Source organism: Haliotis rufescens, unplaced genomic scaffold (assembly GCF_023055435.1).
Source record: "Haliotis rufescens isolate VD_foot unplaced genomic scaffold, xgHalRufe1.0.p SCAF_12, whole genome shotgun sequence".
NCBI classification, from domain to species: Eukaryota; Metazoa; Mollusca; class Gastropoda; order Lepetellida; family Haliotidae; genus Haliotis; species Haliotis rufescens.
Window position 1 is genome coordinate 38,945,871 of NW_025963802.1, and position 25,089 is coordinate 38,970,959.

The 25,089-nt window shown below is 40.0% G+C and overlaps 2 protein-coding genes across 2 annotated transcripts; both read right to left on the reverse strand.

Annotated features, from left to right (window-relative positions):
- LOC124150952 (solute carrier family 23 member 1-like) lies at nucleotides 1-24,889 on the reverse strand. Its single transcript, XM_048393618.1, has 12 exons — nucleotides 24,599-24,889; nucleotides 24,350-24,507; nucleotides 23,717-23,874; nucleotides 14,823-14,920; nucleotides 12,829-12,911; nucleotides 7,952-8,133; nucleotides 7,013-7,133; nucleotides 5,297-5,453; nucleotides 4,470-4,723; nucleotides 3,158-3,431; nucleotides 1,398-1,493; nucleotides 1-608 (listed from the first exon to the last, which is right to left on the reverse strand). The coding sequence occupies exons 2-12, from the start codon at nucleotides 24,497-24,499 to the stop codon at nucleotides 334-336; spliced, it is 1,848 nt and encodes a 615-aa protein (XP_048249575.1). The 5' UTR covers nucleotides 24,500-24,507; nucleotides 24,599-24,889; the 3' UTR covers nucleotides 1-333.
- On the reverse strand, nucleotides 19,148-23,395 carry LOC125378251. The gene is made up of 4 exons (XM_048393619.1): nucleotides 23,108-23,395; nucleotides 22,788-22,932; nucleotides 22,256-22,441; nucleotides 19,148-21,424 (listed from the first exon to the last, which is right to left on the reverse strand). Exons 1-4 carry the CDS (start codon nucleotides 23,233-23,235, stop codon nucleotides 20,285-20,287), a joined length of 1,599 nt encoding a protein of 532 aa, XP_048249576.1. The 5' UTR covers nucleotides 23,236-23,395; the 3' UTR covers nucleotides 19,148-20,284.
- Nucleotides 24,890-25,089: the final 200 nt, after the last annotated feature.

Here is a 25,089-nt window from a genome sequence, read left to right on the forward strand (position 1 = left end):
TTTGATAACACACGCTGTTTATGCCTTAATCATGTATAAGGTGGGTGAGTGAGTGACTGAGTTTGGTTTCATGCTTCCTTGAACAGTATTTAAGCTTCAGTGTGCTGACAAACCAAAAAACATGGTCGTGGCGAATCTGTACCCACGATCATAGGATTCTGACACGCCAAAGGGACGCAACTCTGCTGCCTCTCAGAATGGATGATCACTGGAACGAAATCTCGAACTCTATCAAGGCAGGTCTAAATCATCCCCATAAGCAAGATAAAGTAAACAGCCGTCTGACTACATTGAACATGCACCACTCTCCTCCCATAATGAATATCGTCATTGTCAGTTATGTTTCTGACATTTTTTGAAAATTCCACCCCCACGTCTCTGCTTGTATCCGGGTAAAATGGGGATTTTCTTAAACCAACGTGATGTCTTCCACGACAACGGCAGAAACGGGATGTCGTATACCGTGCCCTCCTCTGTCGTGTTATCGCCTTTGTTTTGAACTTCATTGCTGAATGCATCTTTATTTGAGGCCATTTCGTCATCAGTTGCTTCCGTATCTTCCACCATGTCCACCTGCCAGCCGACGAGTCCCCGTTCCTTTAAAGTCCCTGTCAAAACAATACAGTATTTTGGATACCTGGGATAATCACATTGATACTGGCTGAATCCACGTCGTGCATGCAGAGTGTTAATAAATATTATATTATAATATATATATGAGATGACTTTTTCGCAATCTTGATCTTACTGGGTGCGAGATCCTAGAAATACTAATACATAAAATTATATAACTCCGCACTAATTTAACTGACTTCGTGAACGTATTCTCTAAAAGCATTTAATATAACAACAACAATGTTTTGGGCTTCAAATACATAAAAAAAACTCCGCACTAATTTAACTGACTTCGTGAATGCATTCTCTAAAAGCATTTAATATAACAACAACAATTTTTTGGGCTTCAAATACATAAAAAAAAACTCCGCACTAATTTAACTGACTTCATGAATGCATTCTCTAAAAGCATTTAATATAACAACAACAATGTTATTGGCTTCAAATACATAAAAAAAAACTCCGCACTAATTTAACTGACTTCATGAATGCATTCTCTAAAAGCATTTAATATAACAACAACAATGTTATTGGCTTCAAATACATAAAAAAAACTCCGCACTAATTTAACTGACTTCGTGAATGCATTCTCTAAAAGCATTTAATATAACAACAACAATGTTTTGGGCTTCAAATACATTAAAAAAAACTCCGCACTAATTTAACTGACTTCATGAATGCATTCTCTAAAAGCATTTAATACAGCAAGAATGTTTTTGGTTTCAAATATATATTTACATAACACTGCATTCAATGATATCATTGCCACACCTAAAACACACCTGGGCACGTGTTGTCAAGGAAACAGGCGAGGCCTCCTCCAATGATTGCAGGATTACTGAGAAGACTTCTAATTACACTGTCAGCTTGTTCACTACCTGTAACAGGGATGTTAACATGTGAAACGTACTTGAAATAGTCCAGTGTAAGCGGAAATCTAAGAATTGACTGACATCTTCTGAATTGATGCGTTAACATTTCGATTTCCAGCGTTTCAACACTGATAAACGATATTATTGTAGACTAATGGACAAATACATGGTTATGCTAAACAATGTATCTATTATTGTAATATCAGTATATTGTCTTGTGATACGAAGACATTCTTTGATGAGTATTTTCATTTTACTGAAGGGGCGGTCGGGTAGCCTAGTGGTTTAAGCGTTCGCTCGTCACGCCGAAGACCCGGGTTCGATTCCCGACATGGGTACAATGTGTGAAGCCCATTTCTGGTGTCCCCCGCCGTGATACTGCTGGAATATTGCTCAAAGCGGCGTAAAACTATACTCATAGTCTGATAATCTCAACTCCTACTATTTTTCATTTCAGTTTCAATTGTTTAGAAATTAAGTGTGTGTTCAGGAAGGTCATACCGATATTGAGCTTTAACTTGAATATTTATGAAAGGTCCTTATCATCAGTTTCGGAGTTGTCATCAAGGTCTTGGTGATGTCAATCATGTGAACACGTTCACTAATATTCTAGTTCTTCCAATTGCTGTCATGTCATTTATTCCCAAGACAATATATGTGAGTATGTCAGTTTAGGAAATAGCAGTGACCCTTACATAAAGTGTACGAGTTCGAATTGACAAACTTAACCCAGGACAGACTTCCATGTGGCCATTATACGTCTGTGTTGACAAACTCACCAGTGGCCCTTGCGTACAGTTTGACAAACTCACATGTGGCCACTTCGTCTAGGTTGACAAACTTCCCTGTGGCTACTGCATCAGGATCGACAGATTTACACGTGGCCAATGTATCTAAGTTTACAGACTTATCCTCGATCACAGCATCCAGGTCGACAGACGGACCTGTAGTAAAAGCATCTAGGTCGACAGACTTACCTGTGGCCACAGCATCTGGGACGGCATATTTACTATAAGTCACAACATGTAGGTCGACAGATGTACCAGTAGTGACAGTATATTGGTCGATAGGCTTACCTGTGGTCAAAGCATCTAGGTCGACAGACTTACCTGTAGTCACAGCTTCCAGGTCGACAGATTTACTAGTAGTGACAGCATATTGGTTGACAGAAATACATGTGTTCAAAGCATCTAGGTCGACAGACCGACCTGTAGTCACAGCATCCAGGTCGACAGATTTACTAGTAGTGACAGCATATTGGTCGACAGGCTTACCTGGGGTCAAATCATCTAGGTCGACAGGCTTACCTGTAGTCACAGCTTCCAGGTCGACAGATTTACTAGTAGTGACAGCATATTGGTCGATAGACTTACCTGTGGTCAAAGCATCTAGGTCGACAGACTTACCTGTAGCGGCAACCTCTAGGTAGGCAGATGTACTAGTAGTGACAGCATATTGGTCGACAGACATACATGTGTTCAAAGCATCTAGGTCGACAGACCGACCTGTAGTCACAGCATCCAGGTCGACAGCTTTACTAGTAGTGACAGCATATTGGTCGACAGACTTACCTGTGGTCAACGCATCTAGGTGGACTGACTTACCTGTAGCAGCAACCTCTAGGTAGGCAGACTTACCTGTAGTGACAACCTCTAGGTAGGCAGACTTACCTGTGGCTGCTGTGTCTGGGTTGTGTTGTGTCCAGTGAGGAATCATCAGGCCCATCATCAAGGAGATGCCGAGGATGGACACATTGCGGACAGAGTTCAGGTCGACCAAGGAGAGGTTGGATAGAACGACGCCAAAGAGGATACCGAAGTTGACGATCTGAATTCCACCGAGCACCGAGTAGGGGATGGAGATGAAGAAGGCTCCTATTTTCCCCACAATGCCGAACACGATGTAAATCAAGCCTACCGCCTGAAACACGCGCCGGCTCGCAACCTACGAATGTTATTTTAAAATTAACCGAAGGTGTGCATGGAAGTTCAACTCTCTATACATGGTTACCCAATGGAAGTTCAACTCTCTATACATGGTTACCCAATGGAAGTTCAACTCTCTATACATGGTTACCAAATGGAAGTTCAACTCTCTATACATGGTTACCCAATGGAAGTTCAACTCTCTATACATGGTTACCCAATGGAAGTTCAACTCTCTGTACATGGTTACCCAATGGAAGTTCAACTCTCTATACATGGTTACCCAATGGAAGTTCAACTCTCTATACATGGTTACCCAATGGAAGTTCAACTCTCTATACATGGTTACCCAATGGAAGTTCAACTCTCTATACATGGTTACCCAATGGAAGTTCAACTCTCTATACATGGTTACCCAATGGAAGTTCAACACTCTATACATTGTTACCCAAAGGAAGTTCAACTCTCTATACATGGTTACCCAATGGACGTTCAACCCACCCAACACGAGTACACTCGACTGTAAAAGTGTAAGTTGATGAGCTAAATGTACCTACTTAATATAACATCGAGATATGATACAAGATATAAAAGACGTTTCAGCAATCTAGATCTTACTCGGTAACAAGATCCTCGAATTGATCCGTGTAAAGGAAATAAGGTCTTGCATCACAATTTTAATATTTATGATAATTTTATATTTTAATAATTATTAAAAACGTCAATGCCAGAGAAAACCAATAATCAATGTTGAATATCTGCCAAAACGAGTTGTAAAAGACAAAAATGAGATAAAATTATGATTGAATCACTTGTACCAGAGTATTAAGGGACGATGATGTCTTAGGACGCACTTTAATGTCGGTACGGAATAACAGACAATAGCTTGGAACTAATTACTTTCCCACGAATTTCGAAACAAGTGGGTACTTGCATAATGCATAATGAAAACGAACAAGCAACAATTATACAATTATATAAAATCATTCATTCTGTGGCTACAACGTTTGAACTTTAGACAAACCAAGATATGGTGAAAGAGAAACATCAATCTCACCCTGGTGACTCCTATTGCGCCGATGTTTCCGCCAATAGTTGACGTTGCGTGGCCAATTCCCATTGCTCCTGAAAGGGTAGAAGCGACTCCTTCCATACATATACCACGGTTGACTGCATGGGAGGGAGGTGCGGGCTCTTGACACACCTTAGCGCATGCGTAATAATCCCCAAGAGAGTCGATGATGGAGAGAAACGTTGCGATGAGGAAACTGGCGAAGACGCCAACGTTCATATTTGGAGGACCAAACTGACCTAAAATAATAACTTATGTATTTACAATGAACCTCATTTGTCAAAAAATGATAATCCCACTCTCTCTTACTGCTATGAACGTGGGCGAGTTTAATTAAACGCCGCTTAGGGCATTTCTTCAGCTATAACAGCGTGTCAGCTTTATGTTGTAGGAAAGGCCGAAATGATGCAGGTGTTAGACGTTAACCACTTTGGTGAAACCCACGAGCATGGGTAAGGTGAAGACAAACCTACAAAAATAATTAGATCGAACAAGTATTCGCACCCACGATCTGGTTTCCGACACGCCTACGGGACGCAACTCTGCACAGATAATTTCTGCACCAAAGGGGACAGGGACAACCGGGTCTCTTCAAAGGACATTATATTTATTATAATAAAATCAGACTATCTAGTGACTGACATCGCAAACATGAATCTACGCATCTGAGATACTATGACATGCATCAACCAAGTCAGCAAAGCAGACCACCCGATCCCGTTAGTCGCCTCATACCACAAGCATGGGTTGCTGAAGGCCAATTCTAATCTGGATCTTCACGGGTTCCAGTTTAGTCAATTAGTTTATATCACCTGGATACGGAATGGAGAACCATCCAATTTCAGTGATGATGTGTGTCCGGGCGTCCGTCCTGGCCAGGTATTGGCGAATGTTCGGATCTGATGTGAACACGCCCATCTCCGTCAAGATGAGGCTTACAATCCAACCAACCATCATCGCGATCAATATCTGTTTATGAAACAAGTGTCATAGATACATTGTATGTTTTCATTTTTTCTCAATAAAACCTAGGGCAAATTGCCAGTTCCAGCAAGTTTCGAGTCGTTCAGTTTGTTTGCTTGACTGCTTGTTTGTTGCTCACACGGCAGTATTCAAGCTCTATGACGGTGGTCTGTAAATAATCAAGCCCGTGCTAGACAATCCAGTGCTTCACATCCTGTGCATCGATCTTGGGGATACGATAGTGAGTGAGTGAGATTGGTTTAACGCCGCTTTTAACAGTATTCCTGTTATATCGCGGCGTGTCAGCTTAATGTGGGAGGAAAGTCCGAAGTGATGCAGGTCTCAGACGTTTACCACTTCGGTGAAACCCACGAGCACGGGTATGGTGCTGACAAACCTAGAAACATAATCGGGGCGAACCGGGATTCGAACCCACAATCATAGGTTTCTGGCGTGCCCAAGGGACGCAACTCTGCACAGCGAATCGCGGCGCCATAGACGACTGGGCCACCCGTGCCCCCTCAAGCTCTATGACGGTGGTCTGTAAATAATCAAGCCTGTGCTAAACAATCCAGTGCTTCAAATCCTGTGCATCGATCTTGGGGATACGATAACATGCATCAACAAAGTCAGCGATCCTAACCACCCAATCCCGTCAGTGGCCTCATACGACAAGCCTGTTGAAGATCAATTCTAACCCGGATCTTCACTGGGGCACCACGTTCAGTAAATGTGGATATATACAAGGGAACATTTATTCTAGTTCGTTATAACCGTAGTTCGTTAAAAGCATATATACAGCAATTGGCCGGCACCAAAAAAACAATTCGTTATATCCGTCAGTTCGTTATAAGCGTGCTCGTTTGTTTACGTAGTTTACTGTGTATACAATCTCATTAAAATCAGATCTAAGTTCCCGCTACCGCTAAACAAAGATCTGAGGGCATTCCATATACGGGTCACGTCAGACCAACCTTGCACGAACGTTGACCGACCAATGAAACGACTGACAAGAAGTCGACATTTGCCAATCAGAAGGCAGCTTTCTCGTGCTTTACGGCACTAATTTCAAATTGGCGACTTTGACAAATTCTCAATAACAAATTTGACACCTGAACAAAATAACATTCTGGAATGGCTAATAGATGGTCTAGATTGTATGGATTCAGTTTTTAAGTCCGTAACTATCGTCCGGAATACCCCTTGTTAAACTTTTCGAGGTTGCATGATAAGAAATCACATTCCGACTGTCACTTTCATGATCTGGTAAGCGACGCTCTGATTGGTCGGAAGAAAGGTCGGTCTGACGTGACCCCTAATGGGATGTCCTCAGATCTTTGTTTAGCAGTAGCGAGAACTAAGATCTGATTTAAATGAGATTGCTGTGTATATGAATGTTGTTTTTACTTCGCAGTCATCAATTTTCAAACTATATCACGGAGGGATATAAATAATCAAGTCTGGTCTAGGTACAACACAGGTCGAAGCATTAGCAACACATGATGGACTCTATTGGTGTAATGTAAACAGTTGTAGCTGAAACTAATCCCTTTAAACAATCTCACCGAGAAGACTTTGTGTAGTGGGTATTTCTTGATAAAGAAGCCTCGTTTTCTTCCCCAACAGGGTATAGGTGTGTTGTAGGGAGCAAGGTACAGGGACAGCACGACGGCAGTTATCGTCGTCCTGCGAAACACATACAAATATTATATACTTAAATCGAACTTGAAGTAATGTTTAGTTGCGTAATACTATGCAGAAGACATTATATGAAAATTGCTTGATCGCAGATAGTGTTAAAATTGTTCTACAGTTCAACAGACAAAAAACAGCTATCATGTTTTCATATCTAGTTAGGGTAATAATGGAATTAAAGTTGTAGAATTGCTATAGGGATGAGGAGAAATATTTACTTATCACATAGTTATTTTTGTCAAAAAAATCTCACAACCTCAGAAAACATTCCGATAATATCCTTATTAAATTGTATACTCCCATCAAGAAGTTTATTTGTTTGATGTTTAACGCTTCACGCGGCAATATTCCAGCTATATGACGGCGGTCTGTAAATAATCGAGTCTGGACAAGACAATCCAGCGATTGAGATCATGAGCATCTATCTACGCAATTTGGATCGATGACATGTATCAACCAAGTCAGCGAGCCTGACCAGCCGATCCCTGAAGGCCAATTCTAACCCGGATATTCACGTGTCTATAATAAAGTATATTTGCCAATAAAACGTGTTTTTCAACGCAACTGTAAGAAGTTACTATTTTCAGAAGAGTGAAAGAAAATATTTTGCTCAACACTTCAGTAAGCATAACACTAAAACATAGTTTTTAAATACTCGATTTTGGAACAGTCAATCCAATGCTTGAAAGCATGAACACACAACGAAACGCAATCAGCAAAGGAGATCCGTTCTCCATTATCTCGGCTCTTTCTATTAACATGACAACGTTGAGATCATTCTGACTCGTATTAAACCAAGGGCTACTCACAATAGACCAACTCCCCATTGTGTGGATATGAACTTCACCAATGCCTTGACCATGAAGATTCCGATGAGTGTTATGGCGGGGACCACTGTAAGGGGGCCAATAAACCGGAGTACCGCCCCTACCATACCCGTCAGTCCAACAATGGTGTGGATGCATCCAGCCACAAGGAGACTCCCACTCAGCTACAGGAAACAGGAATACCGTATTCGATGTAATAAGCGCCCCACTCTAATAAGCGCCCACGGCGATATTTGCTGATATATTGGCTAGTGTTTCAGCTACAGGGAACAGGAATACCGTATTCGACGAAATAAGCGCACCACTCAAATAAGCGCCCACGGCGATATTTGCTGATATATTGGCTAGTGAACAATACCAATTAGCACCCCTTCCGATTGATCAATGTACACAACACTTAATTATTCGCGTATAATACACACTCGTGTGTTATATGTATCCTTAAATATGGGCAATTAAATTCTGCAAAAATATATCTGTCGTACATTAACATTTCAGGCTGTCACCATAAACCACGAAATTTATCTTTCAACTCTGTTTTTTTCAGCAAAATAATATTCTAAGAAATATAAGAGACACCTTTTTCTAATTTTGAGAGCGCCCTGGGCGTTTATTACGTCGAATACGGTACTAGTTGTGACAATAAACAAGAACATCGCATGAAGATCATCTGAAGATCATTGGACTTACATGTACCTCAGTCCTATGCATCAACACGGCCAGTATTGAGACGAATCCACATTGGAACCAGTTTCACTCATTCACGTGTCTCTCATATTACACAAAACATGGATAAATGTTGTCGGTATGAAATTATATAACCTTTTTAAGTAAAATAACAATATTTCTCTCAAAATCGGCCGTCATGTTGTACGCGGAGGCATTAAACGGTGAGGTGAAATTGGGTTTAACGTCGCGATCGAGGATTATTGCACTTATATAGCGATGTGCATGCACGTGTGTGTGTGTGTGTGTGTGTGTGTGTGTGTGTGTGTGTGTGGCTGCTTGTACTAGTCCAGACTGATGCCGATTTTATATTGCTAGCTCACTGAGATACCATGCCACAATTTAACAAGGATACCCCACTCAGACACAGCATACTGACTCCGAGCCGACCTTTCATTGTTTCAATGCCGAGCGCCAGGCAGGGTAAGAACAAGTACCATATGTTAACGACTTTTGGTATGACGTGGCCGGGGATTGAACACACGACCTTCCGTTCTCCGGGCGGAAGTCAGCTGCTACTTCTACTAAGCCGTTCACTTTTATTCACAGAAGAATTGTGTCATGGCTACATAAGTTCACTTTTATTTTATGCCATGAGAAAATTATTTTATATTTCTCGATTATACTTGACTCTTTTCCCTTTCCTCAAGACTTCTGAGTTCTCGAGGGGGAACGGGTGGCCCGTCGTCCAAGGCGCCGCGATTCGCTCTGCAGAGTTGCGTCCCTTGGGCACGCCAGAAACCTATGACTGTGGGTTCGAATCCCGGTTCTCCCCGATTATGTTTTTAGGTTTGTCAGCACCATACCCGTGCCTGTGGGTTTCACCGAAGTGGTAAACGTCTGAGACCTGCATCACTTCGGGCTTTCCTCCCACATTAAGCTGACACGCCGTGATATAACTGGAATACTGTTAAAAACGGCGATAAGCCTAACTCACTCACTCTGAGTTCTCGATCTAAGGCTTGGGGTAGGACAGCAGCCCGCTAGGGACGCCTCGTGTTGGTGATTGTAAATATGAGAATAGAACATTAGATTTCTGGAAGCTCCTGAATCAGGATTTTACCGAATACTTAAATCCTTTTGACTTCATCGGCGTAACAGAAGTTTGATATTTCCAGGCTTCAAGTTTTGGATCAAAGAAGCTGAAAAGATTTCCGACTTTGGTAGACTTTCAAGTGGTATTGCCATATTAGTTAGACAACAGCTTGCTAAATATGTACAATGGTCTAAGGTTAACGACAATGGCATCTTATGTTGTTAGATAAAACCGTATTTGGATGTGAGAAAGATTTACTTTATTCATGTGTTTATGCTCACCCTGACTGGCGTGGTAAACAAACCCTTTGAGCTATGCAAAAATGGCATACATATATACTGAACAGCACTGAAAACGCACCAGCAATAAATCTTGAAATATTACAAAAAACAACTTGAGCAATGATCGATTTTAATTAGAACAGACATAGACGGATTATTAAGAAAGACGACAAAGGAAACAGGAATACCACACAGTAATTACATTTACGTCATCAGTGTGAGGAAGACACATAGGGTTAAAATGAAAAGTCAATATCTGGTATGTCCGCCATTGGCAGCAACACAGCCCATGCAACGTCTTCTCATTGATCGAATAAGTCTGCGAATAGTGTTCTGGGGCTTTCACTCTTGACGTAGTGTATCTTCAAGTTCTCTCAGGTTCCGTACTTGCGGACGACGTGAGAGGAGTTGACCCAGGTAATCCCATAGATGTTCAATTGGCGATAGATGGGTGACAGGGCTGGCCATGGAAGCAGAGGCACATTATTGTTCGCTAGGTACTGTGTTGAAACACGTGCCGTGTGCGCTCTTGCATTATCTTGCTGGAAGGTGTGCATATCCTGGTGCTGATGAAAGAATGGGATGACGTGATTTGCCAATATGTTATTCTTGTAGTAAAGGGCATTAACTCTTCCACGACAAACATGGAGCTCTGTTTGATGGACTGATGCCACCCCACACAATAACACCCCCCCCCCCCCCATCGATCTGTCTGTACAACGCAGTCATTGTGGTAACGTTCTCCACGTCGACGCCGCACTCGCAGTCGACCGTCAGCATTCCGTAAATGAAAACGGGACTCATCAGAGGACAGCACGCCATGCCACTGCCGCAATCTCCAACGACGATGCCTTTTGGCCCAACGCAGACGTTCATTTCGATGTCGATCAGTGAGTATGGGTCCAACATATGGACGTCGAGCACGTAGCCCTGCTTAGCGGAGACGTCGACGTACGGTGTCAGCACTGATCAATTCCGTCGGCCTTGTACGGTTGCTGCAGTCCTGGTAGCCGGAAGTGTACGATCACGGAGATGCCGACGAACAATATGGCGATCCTGACGTGGTGTAGTTACACGACGTTGACCCGGACGTGGTCGATCTCTGGTGGTTCTTGTCTTCTTGACTGTTGAATGATGGCATTGAAACCGTTGTGCAACGACTCTTCTTGACGTACCAACTTGAAGCATGCCCAAGACACGTTCACGTTCCTCTGCTGTTAATCTTGGCATTTCTTGTGTCAGTACCCTTAACGTCTGATGTGATGTGGCTTTTAAAAGTTTGTCTTTTATAGCCCTATTCTGCATGCTTCCCGTGAAACAAAATACGTTTTCCATGATGCACGCGCAATTTGTTGCGTTTTGGCGTTGTCGCTCACAAAAAAATTAGGAATGTGTTTTGACGAGCTGTTCTTCTTCATGCTTCGTCCAGAACGTCGTATATTACTCATTCAATTATATATTTTCATATGACATAAGCCCGGATAAAAATACATCCATTTTCATGGTGGTGCGTTTTCAATGCTGTTCAGTATATTACAAAATGCCTTACTTGATGTATTAGCACGCTGTGATGCGGTTTATATGATGGGAACTCGCACATAATCTGACTTTGTAGATGATATTATCCTCTAAAACCTCGAGGAACATCATAACAGTGTATGGGGACTTCTGTTGGACAATTTCAGCTTAAAAAGATTTTCTGTTGAATTATTTTCGAATAATTTGGGTATATATATATATATATATATATATATATATATATATATATATATATATAGAGAGAGAGAGAGAGAGAGAGAGAGAGAGAGAGAGAAGTATAATCCTTTTCAGAAGAGTCCACGCATCGTTTTACAAAACCCAATAGAGTGGAAGAAAGAAATAATACACTGGTTACCACAACAAACTATCATTACAAATGTGAATGATAACAGGAGTGAAAACGCTCAATGGCTCAAAATATATCTGGAACCCTGTTCTCCCACACTCCCACTCAAGTGTTTAGGAAACTGGCAACCCAGGGAAGGTAAGTGATTAAGCTGGTGACCTGATGGAAACGTGTCACCAGCATAATTGTGGTTTGTTTAGCCAGACCCTAATCGTTATAGGGTTAATGAGGTCATATCAGCCTTGATGGCAAAGGTATCAGGATATGTGAAATAAAATAACGTGAACTCTATTTTTCAAATAATTGACACATTTGATCATCTTAGTACCGGTAATATGAGCATATAAAAATTAACCAACTACATACCCTTGATCTCCGGAAATGATACAAGCCTTTCAACGGCATGAAAACATTTGAAAATGTGCAAATTCACAAAATCTTTCCTCGTCAAAGGAAATGCCCACATTTCAAACCCTAATAAAATGGAGTACCCATTCAGCTCTATTACAACTGAAAGAAATGCATTGGAAATACTCTATTATCAAGTATTTACTGAGGTATCAACTTTTGAATTCATGCTTGGAGATATCTGCAAATCCGGTCACAGTATTCATGACAATGGTTCTTGTGCATACGGAAATATACGATTATAATATGTTTCCAAGGCTAAGCTTCATATGAAATAAACGCCCAAAGAAAGTTCATATCGGGAAACATACCCAAATCCGGTCATTGCATGCATTTCCTACTTTGTTTCAATGTTGTTAATTTCGGCTTTTGGTCCCGTGATATATCAGAATAACTTTGATCAATTTTCTTAAAGAAACGAAAGAGGATAACTAATCATACATGTTTCTAGTGCTGGTCACGTATAGCATTTCATCTGGTGCTTCAATGTTATACAAAATGTAAATAGAAGATTATGGTGTACCAGTTGGATTTTAGGGATGATGACGTGTTCCCTGTATAGAGCGTCCACGTCGCTGGAGTTGGTCAAACTGAAGTTGGCCGGCCCTGAATGAAAAAGATTGAGGGTTATATGCACTAAAGTAAGTCTCCAATGTAGGAACCAGAAATATCTGAGGGGTAAAAGAAAGTATACCGAATTTGTTTTTAATGTCATTGAAACTTTAAACACTGTTGTTAAACTTGCTTATGTATATTTAACGAGCACTCGTTCCTGCATTGGTTTGTGACTGGGTAGGTTTGTGTAAAAATGAATTGATTCAATGAAGACTGGGGTAAGAAATGCATTAGCAAAGACATGACCCCTACCACGTTTGTTCTAATGCGTGTCGAAAAGAGCAAATTTATTGATTTACTGAGCTGAACTATCTAAGATTCCCATCAGCATTTGTGTATCATTTTCAAAATTACATTACCTATTTAGAAAATAAAAAAACGTAAACGTATTTTGTTGATCGGTGTCAAAGGGGCAGTACTGTTCATTTTATTGATAAGATTTTGCTACTTTTATATATTTTAAACAGAAAATCAAACATATGATAAATTCAACTGAGAGGTATAGCTTCTATTGCGCAACTTTGAGCAATGGGTTTATGTAATATCATAATTGGACACTGAATTATAAAAATTGCAGTACATTACACCTAATGGTTCATGTGTGAGTGTTCATGGGTACAATGTGGGAAGCCCAATATTGCTGAAATATTGCTAAAATATGGCGTAAAATGCAACTCACTAACTGACTCACTCTTGTATGAGTTTTACGGTACCACAGTTTCTGCTGGATCACTCAACTCATGTTACGTAAATAGTGAGTGAGTGAGTGAGTGAGTGAGTGAGTTGGGTTTAAAGCCGCTTTTAACATTATTCCAGTTATATCACGTCGTGTCAGCTGAATGTGTGTTACGTAAATAACTTTGGGCCTTGTATATGTGCATGATTTTAAACATTATTCATAAAAGATAGCAATGTGGTCACGAAATGGTTATTTGTAAGTGTAACATTAAAATAACTTTCTTTTTCAACATTTAGCTTTGAGTTTTTTCGGTCACGTTCATAATGCAATAGTGTCCTGCAATTTGTCATAAAGAACGGAGATGAAGCATGTTCGTTGCGTAACTGTACAATTAACATTAATTATTACTTATCACAAGGTAAGATGACGCTCTTATTAAGAGTTCTCGGGAACTAAACATCACATCAGAAGAGGATCCCAATAAACCATAATTTTTTTTTTTTTCGGGGGGGGGGGGGGGGTTGTGTATGGTGACTGGATATTCTTTCATCTACAGCTGCAAAAGCAGTTATTTTCTTTAATTAAAAAATAAATCAACGTATATATAACCAACTCCCCTTAAATAGTTTTATTATCTTACTACAATGTAATTTTGTGACAGGCAATTTCGGGATTTTTTCAACAGTCTGAAGCGTATTGTATTTCTCAAGAATTTTCAGCAGAAATTTAGTTTGGCCGCTTCCAAGGAAACGTCGTCAAGGCATGACGAATACAGGTACTTGGGACATATGTTGCTTCCGACTAAAAACAGTTAACACTAAGTTAACATTGTAGTTACCATGTAGTGAGTTTAACGTGGTCTTACATCACTAATATAGCTGCGTATAAGCTTAAATGTGGGAGGAAAGCCCAAAGTGCTAATCAGGGCAAATCTTGGGACAGAACCAAAGATCACAGGATTTTGGCACGGCTAAGGGACGCAACTTATACCTCTAGGTGGGCGGTAAAGTGCACAGCAATACTCAATGTGGTCACGATATACGATCCACCCAACTCCCTTCAAAATTAAGCTTGAGCTCTATGCAAACGTAATACCGTTAAAAACAGCGTTAAACCAAGGCTACTCTTGCCCCACCTCCTGTAAGTTATGACATTATTTACTTCTGATGTGTACAATTTACAATGTGATTACTGAACATCATTGGACCGTTAGAACCACTTACCAAAGTTGGTCAAATCTGGGCACCGCCATTCCTTCAGTGGAGCCAGTGCCAGGAGAGGTACCACATAGGCCGCGGATGGTCCTTGATACAGTGGCAAGCTGAAGGAGAACAGTTGGTATGTAGGCTATTCTGGGTTTTTTTTTGTTTTGTTTGTTTGTTGTTTAACGCCGCACTCATCAATATTCCAGCTATATGACGGCGGTCTGTAAATAATCGAGTCTGGACCAGACAATCCAGTGATGACATGTATCAACCAAGTCAGCGAGCCTGACCACCCGATCCCGTTAGTTGCCTTTTACGACAAGCATCGTCACCTTTTACGGCAAGCATTGGTTGCTGAAGACCTATTCTACCCCGGGTCTTCACGGGTCGTAGGCTGTTCTGACAAGTGTCACTTGTAGGCTGTTCCGACAAGTGACATTTGTGCTAGGGCGCGCTATCGTTATGCAATAAGTCAAATATAGATAAGATCAATAATATATATTGATATTAGACGTGCAAATCAGATTCCAGGTACTTGCATAACACATATGCCACCAGGACTTATAATAAACGTGGTGAAAGGTTTAGAAAACCCAATAGAGTGGAAGAGAGTAATAATACACCGAACACCACAACAAACTGTTATTACCAAATGTGAATGATAACGCTCAATGGCTCAAAATCTATCTGGAGCCCTGGTCTCCCATACTCCCATTCAAGTGTCCAGGAACTGGCAACCCGGTGAAGGGAAGTGATTAAGCTGGTGACCTGATGGAAACGTGTCACCAGCATAATTGTGTTTTGCTTAGCCAGACCCTAATCGTTATAAGGGTAATGAGGTCATATAAGCCTTGATGGCAAATAGATCAGGATATGTGAACTAAACTAACGTGAACCCTTTTTTTGACACTAAAATTGACACTCATGACGACAGGAGTTTCCGTGGAACAGGTGGTCGAGTGAAGGACTACAAATCAAGGAGTCGCAGGTCCATATCCCGCACATTAAAATGTGTTGCGCTTATAAATGAGTTTTGGGGCGGTGGACATGCAGAGGGATTTACTTAATATGTTGCTTGTCAACATGATGTCACATACTATGATGTTAACACCTGGCATTCACTTTTTGATGAAACTTGTGTGACATGAGATGCTACTGATAGAGCAGGATATGATGACCCTTTTCGTGAACAGCTGGTATTATCAATGATTTCCATGATCCATCGTGAGCATACATGTATGATAGCATCCCAGGTCGTAACAGGCGACTATGCTTGTCGTAAGATGCGACTAACGGGATCGGGTGGTCAGGCTCGCTGACTTGGTTGATGAATGTCATCGTATCCCAATTCCATGGATCGATGCTCATGATGTCAATCACTGGATTGTCTGGTCCAGACTAATTAATTTACAGACAGTCGTCATGTAGCTGGAATATTGCTGAGTGCGGCGTTAAACAACAACAAAATAAACAAGTATTCACAGATGACGACTACAGTATGATACAACGTCCCTTGTGTTCCTCGTCATCTCCATATATGCATCAGGACTTCAAAGATGACACCAAGAACTAGAAAGGAATCACATAACAATGTAGGAATGCTAAGTAATTTACTCAAAAGTGAACAAGTATCACATAATACCATGTATGCCTTTCCAGTATAATTCAACTCTGCATTGGTAGTTGACATACTGCATGTTTCTTCCACGTTTTGCTAGGATTGCCTTAATTTGTGACTGGTAGCCTACACAACAAAGGATTTAAACAATTTCGTTTTGCTCTTTCTCGATATCGTAGTTATTTACACTTCTCCATTTGTTTTAGCTGTACATTAACAATGGGTGTGATTTACTACCAAAGGTTTAGTATACTTATTCTACAGGTATATTTCTAAAACACATTTACTGGTACCAATGCTTATTCAGTTTCTTTACAAAGTATGTTTGTAAATGCATTTCGATATTGTGGCCAGGTCAAGTTTTACGTATTTGTACATATAAGTTAGATATTTTAGATGTTTCATTTCAGCTTTTAACTTTACATACAGTACACTACAAACCCTTAGAGTTATTAATCACTGGATTGTCTCTGGTCCAGATTTGATTATGCACAGAACGCCGTCATATAGCTGGCATATTGCTGAGTGCGGCGTTAAACAACAAACCAACAACCTTACAGGTTGTTTTACAAGCCCTCAATACAATAAACCCTGCATTTAACAATAGCCACCTAACTGGGTCAGGCCAGATTCTGACCCATGCGCAAGTCTCTTTTGTCTTTCTGCTGTAGTTTCCCTGGTCAGCTTACCATCTATTGTGTATTTAGTTTTAAAGGTTAAAGCAGTCTTACACATGTTTGAGGAGGTCACTTTGATCGTTTTCCCTAAAATCAACCCCTAGAATAAGAACGTTTGCATATTTTATATGGCCATTATTCTTCCCCGGGAAGTATAAGGGAAACATTAATTTTGTAGCATGTATGACGACATGTTGGTTTAATTGAAATTTCAAGAAACGCATTTACGGAAACAATACATACAAATCATGTGCGTGGAATGTTGACGCCATACTTTTCCAGCAATAAGAGATACTTCAAAATCGTGTCTATGTAGTTAATTGATGCATCTGACCGTTTCTGGTCATTAGCTGACATTATTAAACCATTCATGTGTAATCCGATGTCCTCATTTCCTCAAGGACTAATTTTCTGATTTTCACGGTGCATACAAAAGAAAAACTGTACTCCGGAGATCGTAAATAACAGCATAATATAAAATATGTTATGAACGTAATATGGCTGAATTCCACATTCTACATACCACACTTTTGATTGCTTGGATGCTCATATTCACTGGAAATATTTGGAATGGTTATATTCCGTATTTTGAATTAAGCCAGTCCCCCGTGTGTTTATTTTAATAATTGCACCGCACATAGCTACCAAACGTTTCACATGTCACAGTGGCTAAGTCAAAGCAAAATCGGAGTAGTGTGTCGGCGAATTTGCATCAAGGCTGTAGTATTTTTCAACCGTTTTAATGCATTGGAATTCAATGTACAGCCGTAGCTCTGGTCGTTATCATATATTTTGTGTCCCATGGCTCGAATCTATTTGCGTCTGTACCGTGTTTCACTGACCTCGTTAATCGGTTGGATAAAGGCACAGCTCTCTACAGTCACAAAGTTAACACCGAAGGCTATGAGGGGTATTTAGGTCACAATCAGTTTTATGGCCCCGTCACAGGTGCTCCAAATATTGAAGCAGGGAAAACAAATTTAATAGAATCATTTCAACAAGCAATATTGATATCACAGTCACTTTTTGTAACTTTTAATGATGCTTCTATTGCAATTTTTACGGATTTTGATTTGTATGCATTATTTGACTCTCCTCAGCGGAATGATCCGAATGGACAAGCAGTTTTACTTCTGTTTAGTATTATGGATGAATTGTTTTGTTACATCTTACAACTACAGTATATCAGGCGACTATGCTTGTCGTAAGAGGCGACTAACGGGATCGGGTGGTCAGGCTTTGGTTGATGCATGGCATCGATCCCAATTGCGTGGATCGATGCTCATGATATTAATCACTGGATTGTCTGGTCCAAACTCGATTATTTACTGAACGCCGTCATATAGCTGGAATATTGCTGAGTGCGGCGTTAAACGACAAACCAATCAATCATCATCATATATGAACTCAAACCAGTAATTGTTACAAGTAAACCACATTCCACAACAGTTACTGACACTGGATACAAAACAGTACATAGAAACAGACCAAGTAACTCAACTCACAATTACTGTTCTTTGAAAGAAAGAAATTAAAAAAAGAAACTGACCAAAAAACGTAAAACAAGGAATCTCCGTTATTGATTAGTCCAGGTATTGAAATGTTCTCCAACTACGTGATAATATTTTGAGTATGTGCATCTGTGGTTGTGACAAAAAGACCTTATCTAGTATGACTTTTTTGCCATATGGAGCCCTTACTATTTTCATTTACATTATTATAACCAAATGCCAAGTGTAAAAAGAATGTGATCTATTATTTGAGTATGTGCATCTGCCAATGTTGTTGGCAGTTTTGATACTATTTCAACATGTTTACATTTGTGAAAGAAATTGCTTCCATTTCCTTCGATCTACTTTTTAAATAAACCCATGCTTGCCGTAAGAGGCGACTAACAGGATTTGGTAGTCAGGCTCGCCGATTTGGTCGATGCATAACATCTGATTAATATTTGAGTTTAAATACATAATATGTAATAGAAACAATCATATCATGAAAACAAAACCAGTAATGGCTTCCTGAAACATTTGTTATTGTTTTCAAGGAAACATTGTTTAGAGTTTAACAAACAATTATGGCGGTGACAAAATGGTTGGGCTGAAAGGCATAAAAATGTTTTGCATATCTACAGCGGTAATGTTATTAATATTTTTCATTATTACTATTTTCAAAGTAATAGTTACATTGTTGGAATATTATTTTATCATAAACTAGATCAGTGGAGACATGCAGATACTGTTACAATTGAAACAATGGTTGTGAGTGTGTAGTTTTTTTAATATAACCACAACGAATCATACTTCTCGCTGAGTGATACCTCCGTAATGTTTACTCTTGTAGTCTTGACATGTCAATTATTCACGCTGTACAAAAGTGTGCATACCTCCTATACGGAAACTGGGTCAATGTTTCAGGCCTGTTCCCAGGACAGACATATCAATTTGTACAACAATACCATGTTCAAATGATCATTCCAATACATGCTGCAGTTGTTGGGAAAAATACCTTGATAAACAGTGAAATAATTGTAATACCTTGTATTCTAATAACAGTTATGACGATACATCTCACCTTCAGGGACATGTAATAACACAGGTGAAGTACTACAGCCAACAATGCTGTTAAATATTAAAGTGGTTCAAAGCTCATATGATGATGGCTGCATGTCTTTGAAGAAAGTTTAGCATGATTCCAAAAACGATTTTCTGGGATAATATGTATGAACATTATGACACAGAACAGATCACAATTGTGAATGATTCAAACATCTACATTCACAAAAATAAAACTGATTAACTAATTAGTAGCTATTTGATAAGGACGCAGTGAAAACTGAAACAGACATGAGTCTAAAATTGTTCACCAGCGCCAGCCGTGGACATATACATGAGGTGTCAATAAAAATTTGACGAGCAATATTACTCTTTTATTATTTCTTGCTGCAGGTAGTGACAAGTCATGATTGATCACCGATATATGGCATCGCAAATGGAACCTGGCGATAGATGCTGAGTGATGACTTGGTTCATGATGTACATGTTTTAGTGCGCTTTTTATTGTAAAAAAAAGTAGTATTTATGAGATATTGAAAAATAATCGGCCGATAACTACAACTACTCTGACTAGAATTATCGTACCTCCTATCACATGTATTATAAATTCAATCATGGTAATGGGCTAATGCCCTATTTAACAAGTGGTGGCTGATAGTTGGAAAGCATTCCTATAACAAAAACTATCTGGGACGCTAAGTGTTTCATTGAAAGAGGAATAACTGTGTTTAATATACGATACTCCCTCAACCTTCCCACTGATCTCTCCACATGTATTCTTGTTCTAGCAATAGATCGAGTCAAGATATCTTCTTGAGGAGTCAGCTTGTCCCTTTTGCCTAGAAATGGAGGAATATTCAAGTGTGCTCTACGGCTCATGAGGAGATCTTTGATATTGAAGCCTCTATCGGCTAAGATCAAATCACCTGGGTTAATTTTTTCCAGAAAGCCTGATTTCCTGATAATATCTCTGTCTGATATGCTACCTTCATATGCATCAGACAAAAATGTAACAGCACCAGTTGGAGAAATACCAAGTAAAACTTTCAAGGTGTTGTGAGTTTTGTACTGAGAGTACATGTTACCTTGCTCACCATAATCACTTGGTCGCTCAGAAAACACTTCGAAACAATCAACAATAACTCTGATGTTTTTGAAGCTTTTAAACACAGATGGCAATGTTTTCCTGATAAGATGTCTAGAAGGAAAGATGTGATCTTTCAAAGTAATAAATTTCATGTACAAAAACTGAATCCAAGTGGTAATGATACAGGAAACAGAACCGACACTGATGTTATATCTATAGGATAAATCTTTTGTTGGAAAGTTTCTCCTTAATCTGACAAGTGTCAAAACAAGCTGGTCTTTGATTGATAAAACCCGGCACTTGCCAGGTTTACTGGAACTTATCTTATTTCCACGCCAGTAACAGATGTCATTTACACTGTCACCAAGGGAAGCAAAAAGATGATTAAAATGAACAGTTTTCATGCCAGTATAGTACTTGAATTTCTTCTTATTAGATACCAAATTAATAAATAGTAAATCACAGCTTTTGTTGTCAAGATCCCTGCTTATTTCACAATCTGAATCAGGGACTTGTGCTGTCATCTTTTCATAATTTTTAGATACCAGAATGCTGGAACACACAAACTCAGTCTGATTGGACTCATGCTTCGTTGTTGGCATTGGTTGGCAGGCAGCATCACTGGACCTGAGCTCAGTCAAGGTAGCATCTTCTATGTCAGCACCAGTAGCACAGACATTCTGTTCCTGTTGACATAAAAATTAACTTATGATACATAATGTTTGATCATTAACATCTAAGGCATGGTTAGGAAATTGTTGTATCTTAGTGGCAATGTCATGGTTGAAGTAAGTTCCTGGTGCCTGAGTGAGTATGGCTTTACACCGCTTTTAGAAATACTCCAGCAATATCATGACAGGGGACACAAGAAATGGGCTTCACACATTGTACTCATGTGGGGAATCGAGACCATTCTTTGGCATGGCGAGTGAACACTTTAACCACTAGGCTACCCCACCGCCCCTCCTGTTGCCTTGAGGTCATACTTGTAAAATCTATTATTTCAACAATACCATAATACCACCTATTACAATGATTGCATCAGCTGCTATTAATGAGATAAACAAATGGTGAACAAACAACGTGCTTAAATGCTTAATGCATCAATGAAAACAGTGTTATCAATTTCAATGAAATTGAAAAGGGCAGGGAATAACTTTTAAATTACAACTGCTTATTATCTAGCCATGGTGAAATGACATTAATGAGTCTAACCCTTTAAGGTTAGGTGTAAGGCGACATTTTCATAAACAAGTTATCTGCTGAAGCTAACACTGACTTGCAACTATGTCTATATTCAAAGTAAATATTCCTTTAGGATAACATTATTAATGGTTTACATTCCAAAATTGCATACCATAATTTTTTTTACTTAAACAAAATATGGATCTAATATTTACCATTGTTTACACGGTTAAATATGATTGCAGAGCCCATTTTACATCTGATTACAGGCTTAAATAAAAAAAACTTTACAAATGTAATACATTTATGGCAATACAAAATTTGGTCCATACCAATTCAGTATTGACTGTTTCCTGCCACTCCAGGTGCTTTCTAGAGGTGTATGGGTCGTCAGCTGCACACACTGCAAGTAAAGATAGGCCATCACCTGCTGTAGAAGTGGGCTCCAACCTGGATACCTTACTTGGAAGGGGACATCTCTCCACAGGGCTCTTTCTTTTCTTAGAAAATTTCACCACCTAGAAAAAAAATAATATATGGACTGCACAAATCTGCCACTATGTTTGGAACATGGGCCTAGAATCTACTTATTGCTCACATGGTTGCTTTAATCAATTTTCCATGACATTTGAACCCAAATTAATGTTGTCATAATTCCTAATTAAATAAATCTAAATCAGTTGTTAAATCTGAAAACTGTTCACCAAATTGACAAAATGTGGTATGACATATCCAGTAAACACTTTGAACATCGAACATTAATTTGACCTTCTAGGCCTAGTCTACCTATGGTGGTATCGACATAGATCTAGATCTATGTGTCTGACGTTATAATGAAAAAAATACACAAATCATAACACGTACCTGATCAAATGTATATGTTACCGGGATAGGATCGGGATGTTCAAGTGAAGGACCATTCCCGCCGATAAAGTGCTTTGAACATATGTAGGTGTACTTGTTGACCTTGTCCGTCGTAAAGCCCTCTCGACGACAGGCGCGAACCCACCTTGTAGTGAGTGAGTATGGTTTTACGCCGCTTTTAGCAATATTCCAGCAATATCACGGCGGGGGACACCAGAAATGGGCTTCACACATTGTACCCATGTCAGGAATCGAACCCGGGTCTTCGGCGTGACGAGCGAACGCTTTAACCACTAGGCTACCCGACCGCCCGAACCCACCTTGTACACTTCTCAGGCTGCTTGTGAAACTTAGGAAACAAAATAAAATGGATCCCTGCCATGTCAGGCCTATCCGTATAGCGGTTGTCACTTCGGCAGATCCCATACGCACAGTGTTTAGCTGGCATCGTGTTAAAATATCCGAAACCGCGCTACGATTCTAACAAGCGGAAGAGGGACAAAATGGCAATGTTTGTCCCTCGTTTTTCGCGCATGCGCGAACCCAAAATAGAGCGGAAGTATCTAAAATTCTATTTTTAGTAGTTTGGCCTTGTTGATGAAATGGCTTATTGCGTAGTTCGATGGTGTCAATCACTGGATTATCTTGTCCATACTCACGCCGGCTGGAATACTGCTGAGTGCGGCGTTAAACAAGAAACTATTTTTAAATAGACCTACCCGATGCATATGTATCAACTGTATTGCCCAATACTCAAAATAAATAATATTTTTTTCCACAACAGCGTTGTGTTATTTGTGGTTAATATAATTATGCTCCTTCATGCCTTTCTCTCTCTGAACCAATAATTCATTTATCTTATTTATCTTTTCTTCTTGTTCTTGAACCACTGTATACCAGAGAAAATTATATGAACGAAGCGAACTTACCGTATTCCAACGGTGCTTTGCAATAATGTGCAGATCCCTGACATCAACAGGGTAGAGGAGAAGAGTTTTGTTTTCATGTGTTCGTCTTTGTCTGAACATACTAACTCGGCCACAAGGATGCACACAGTCAAGCTCTTGGATAAGGACAGCATACTTTGCTGGGGAAAAATTGAGCGAGGTGAGTGTTTGTTTGTTTGGTTTGGTTGGTTGTTTTACGCCGCACTCAGCAATATTTCAGCTATATGACAGCGGTCTGTAAAATAATCAAGTCTGGACCAGACAATCCAGTGATTGACAGCATGAGCATCGATCCGCGCATTTGGGATCGATGACATGTATCAACCAAGTCAGCGAGCCTGACCACCCGATCCCGTTAGTCGCCTTTTACAAGCATAGTCGCCTTTTACGGCAAGTATGGTTTGTTTGTTGCTTAACGATTCACTCAACAATATATCGAGGTGAGGTGAGCGAACAGCATTGCATTGATGGGTTAATGCACCATACAAGCATTGAGATCAACATTTCTTTCGTAATGCTTTAACAAAAATCAAGTCAGTAAGAAATAGTCTATCATATGTTCTTACTCAAAAGTAACAACCCTACACCCCACTTTATTAACTGCTCGCTTCTTACCTGAATACCAAATAGAAGGCTAAGGTAAATCGGTGGGTTCTCATTCACTCTGTAATGCAGCCTTTTAAAATCGTCCATTTCCATTACGACATCGTCTTCCATTACGACATCGTCTTCCACGTGGGTCGTCATGTTTAGATGTATTGTCATGCATCAACCTTGAAAATAAATCGATTTCTTTACGTGGCATGATTGTTCATGACCTCAAAGTACTGTCCAGACGTTTAAACAAAACAAGAGAACCCTTACCGTGCATCCAAACGTCTGACCTGTATACAGAAAGGGCTCAACTAACGCGAAATATCAAGGCGAGCATGCCGAAACAAGGTTCCCAGATCAAGGCTGGAGCGATTTAAATGTGCTTCACGTGGTTGGAATTTGATATGTCAGCTTGTAAGGACGATCAACGGGGACTCGTTTCCGACAGGTTGGTATCGTTTTCCCATGGACCAGGTGCCGCTGTACTTAAGGTATGATCACCTCAGCGCTAAGATCGCTTTGTACAACGGGACCCTGGTTTATTCCAGGCCAGTATGTGCCTAAAACGTCGCCTCAGTACTGTCAACGCTTTGCTTGACTACAAAACATGAAGATATGCTTATTCCTCATTTGTAGTGGATTCCAAGGCTCCATTAGTTTGTTTGTTTGTTGTTTTACGCCGCACTCAGCAAAATTCCAGCTATATGACGGCGGTCTGTAAATAATCGATTCCGGACCAGACATTCCAGTGATTTACATCA

Excerpts from the sequence above, each read along its gene's own strand:
- LOC125378251 (XM_048393619.1), bottom strand. The coding sequence starts at position 23,235 with ATGCCAGCTAAACACTGTGCGTATGGGATCTGCCGAAGTGACAACCGC. Across the intron at positions 22,933-23,107 it reads CAGCCTGAGAAGTGTACAAG|GTGGGTTCGCGCCTGTCGTC; the intron begins GTGGGTTCGGGC and ends ACTCACTACAAG. Across the intron at positions 21,425-22,255 it reads AAACAGTCAATACTGAATTG|GAACAGAATGTCTGTGCTAC; the intron begins GTATGGACCAAA and ends TTATGTCAACAG.
- LOC124150952 (XM_048393618.1), bottom strand. The coding sequence starts at position 24,499 with ATGACAATACATCTAAACATGACGACCCACGTGGAAGACGATGTCGTA. Across the intron at positions 14,921-23,716 it reads CAAAGCACCGTTGGAATACG|CTTGCCACTGTATCAAGGAC; the intron begins GTAAGTTCGCTT and ends GTTCTCCTTCAG. Across the intron at positions 1,494-3,157 it reads CCCAGACACAGCAGCCACAG|GTAGTGAACAAGCTGACAGT; the intron begins GTAAGTCTGCCT and ends TCCCTGTTACAG.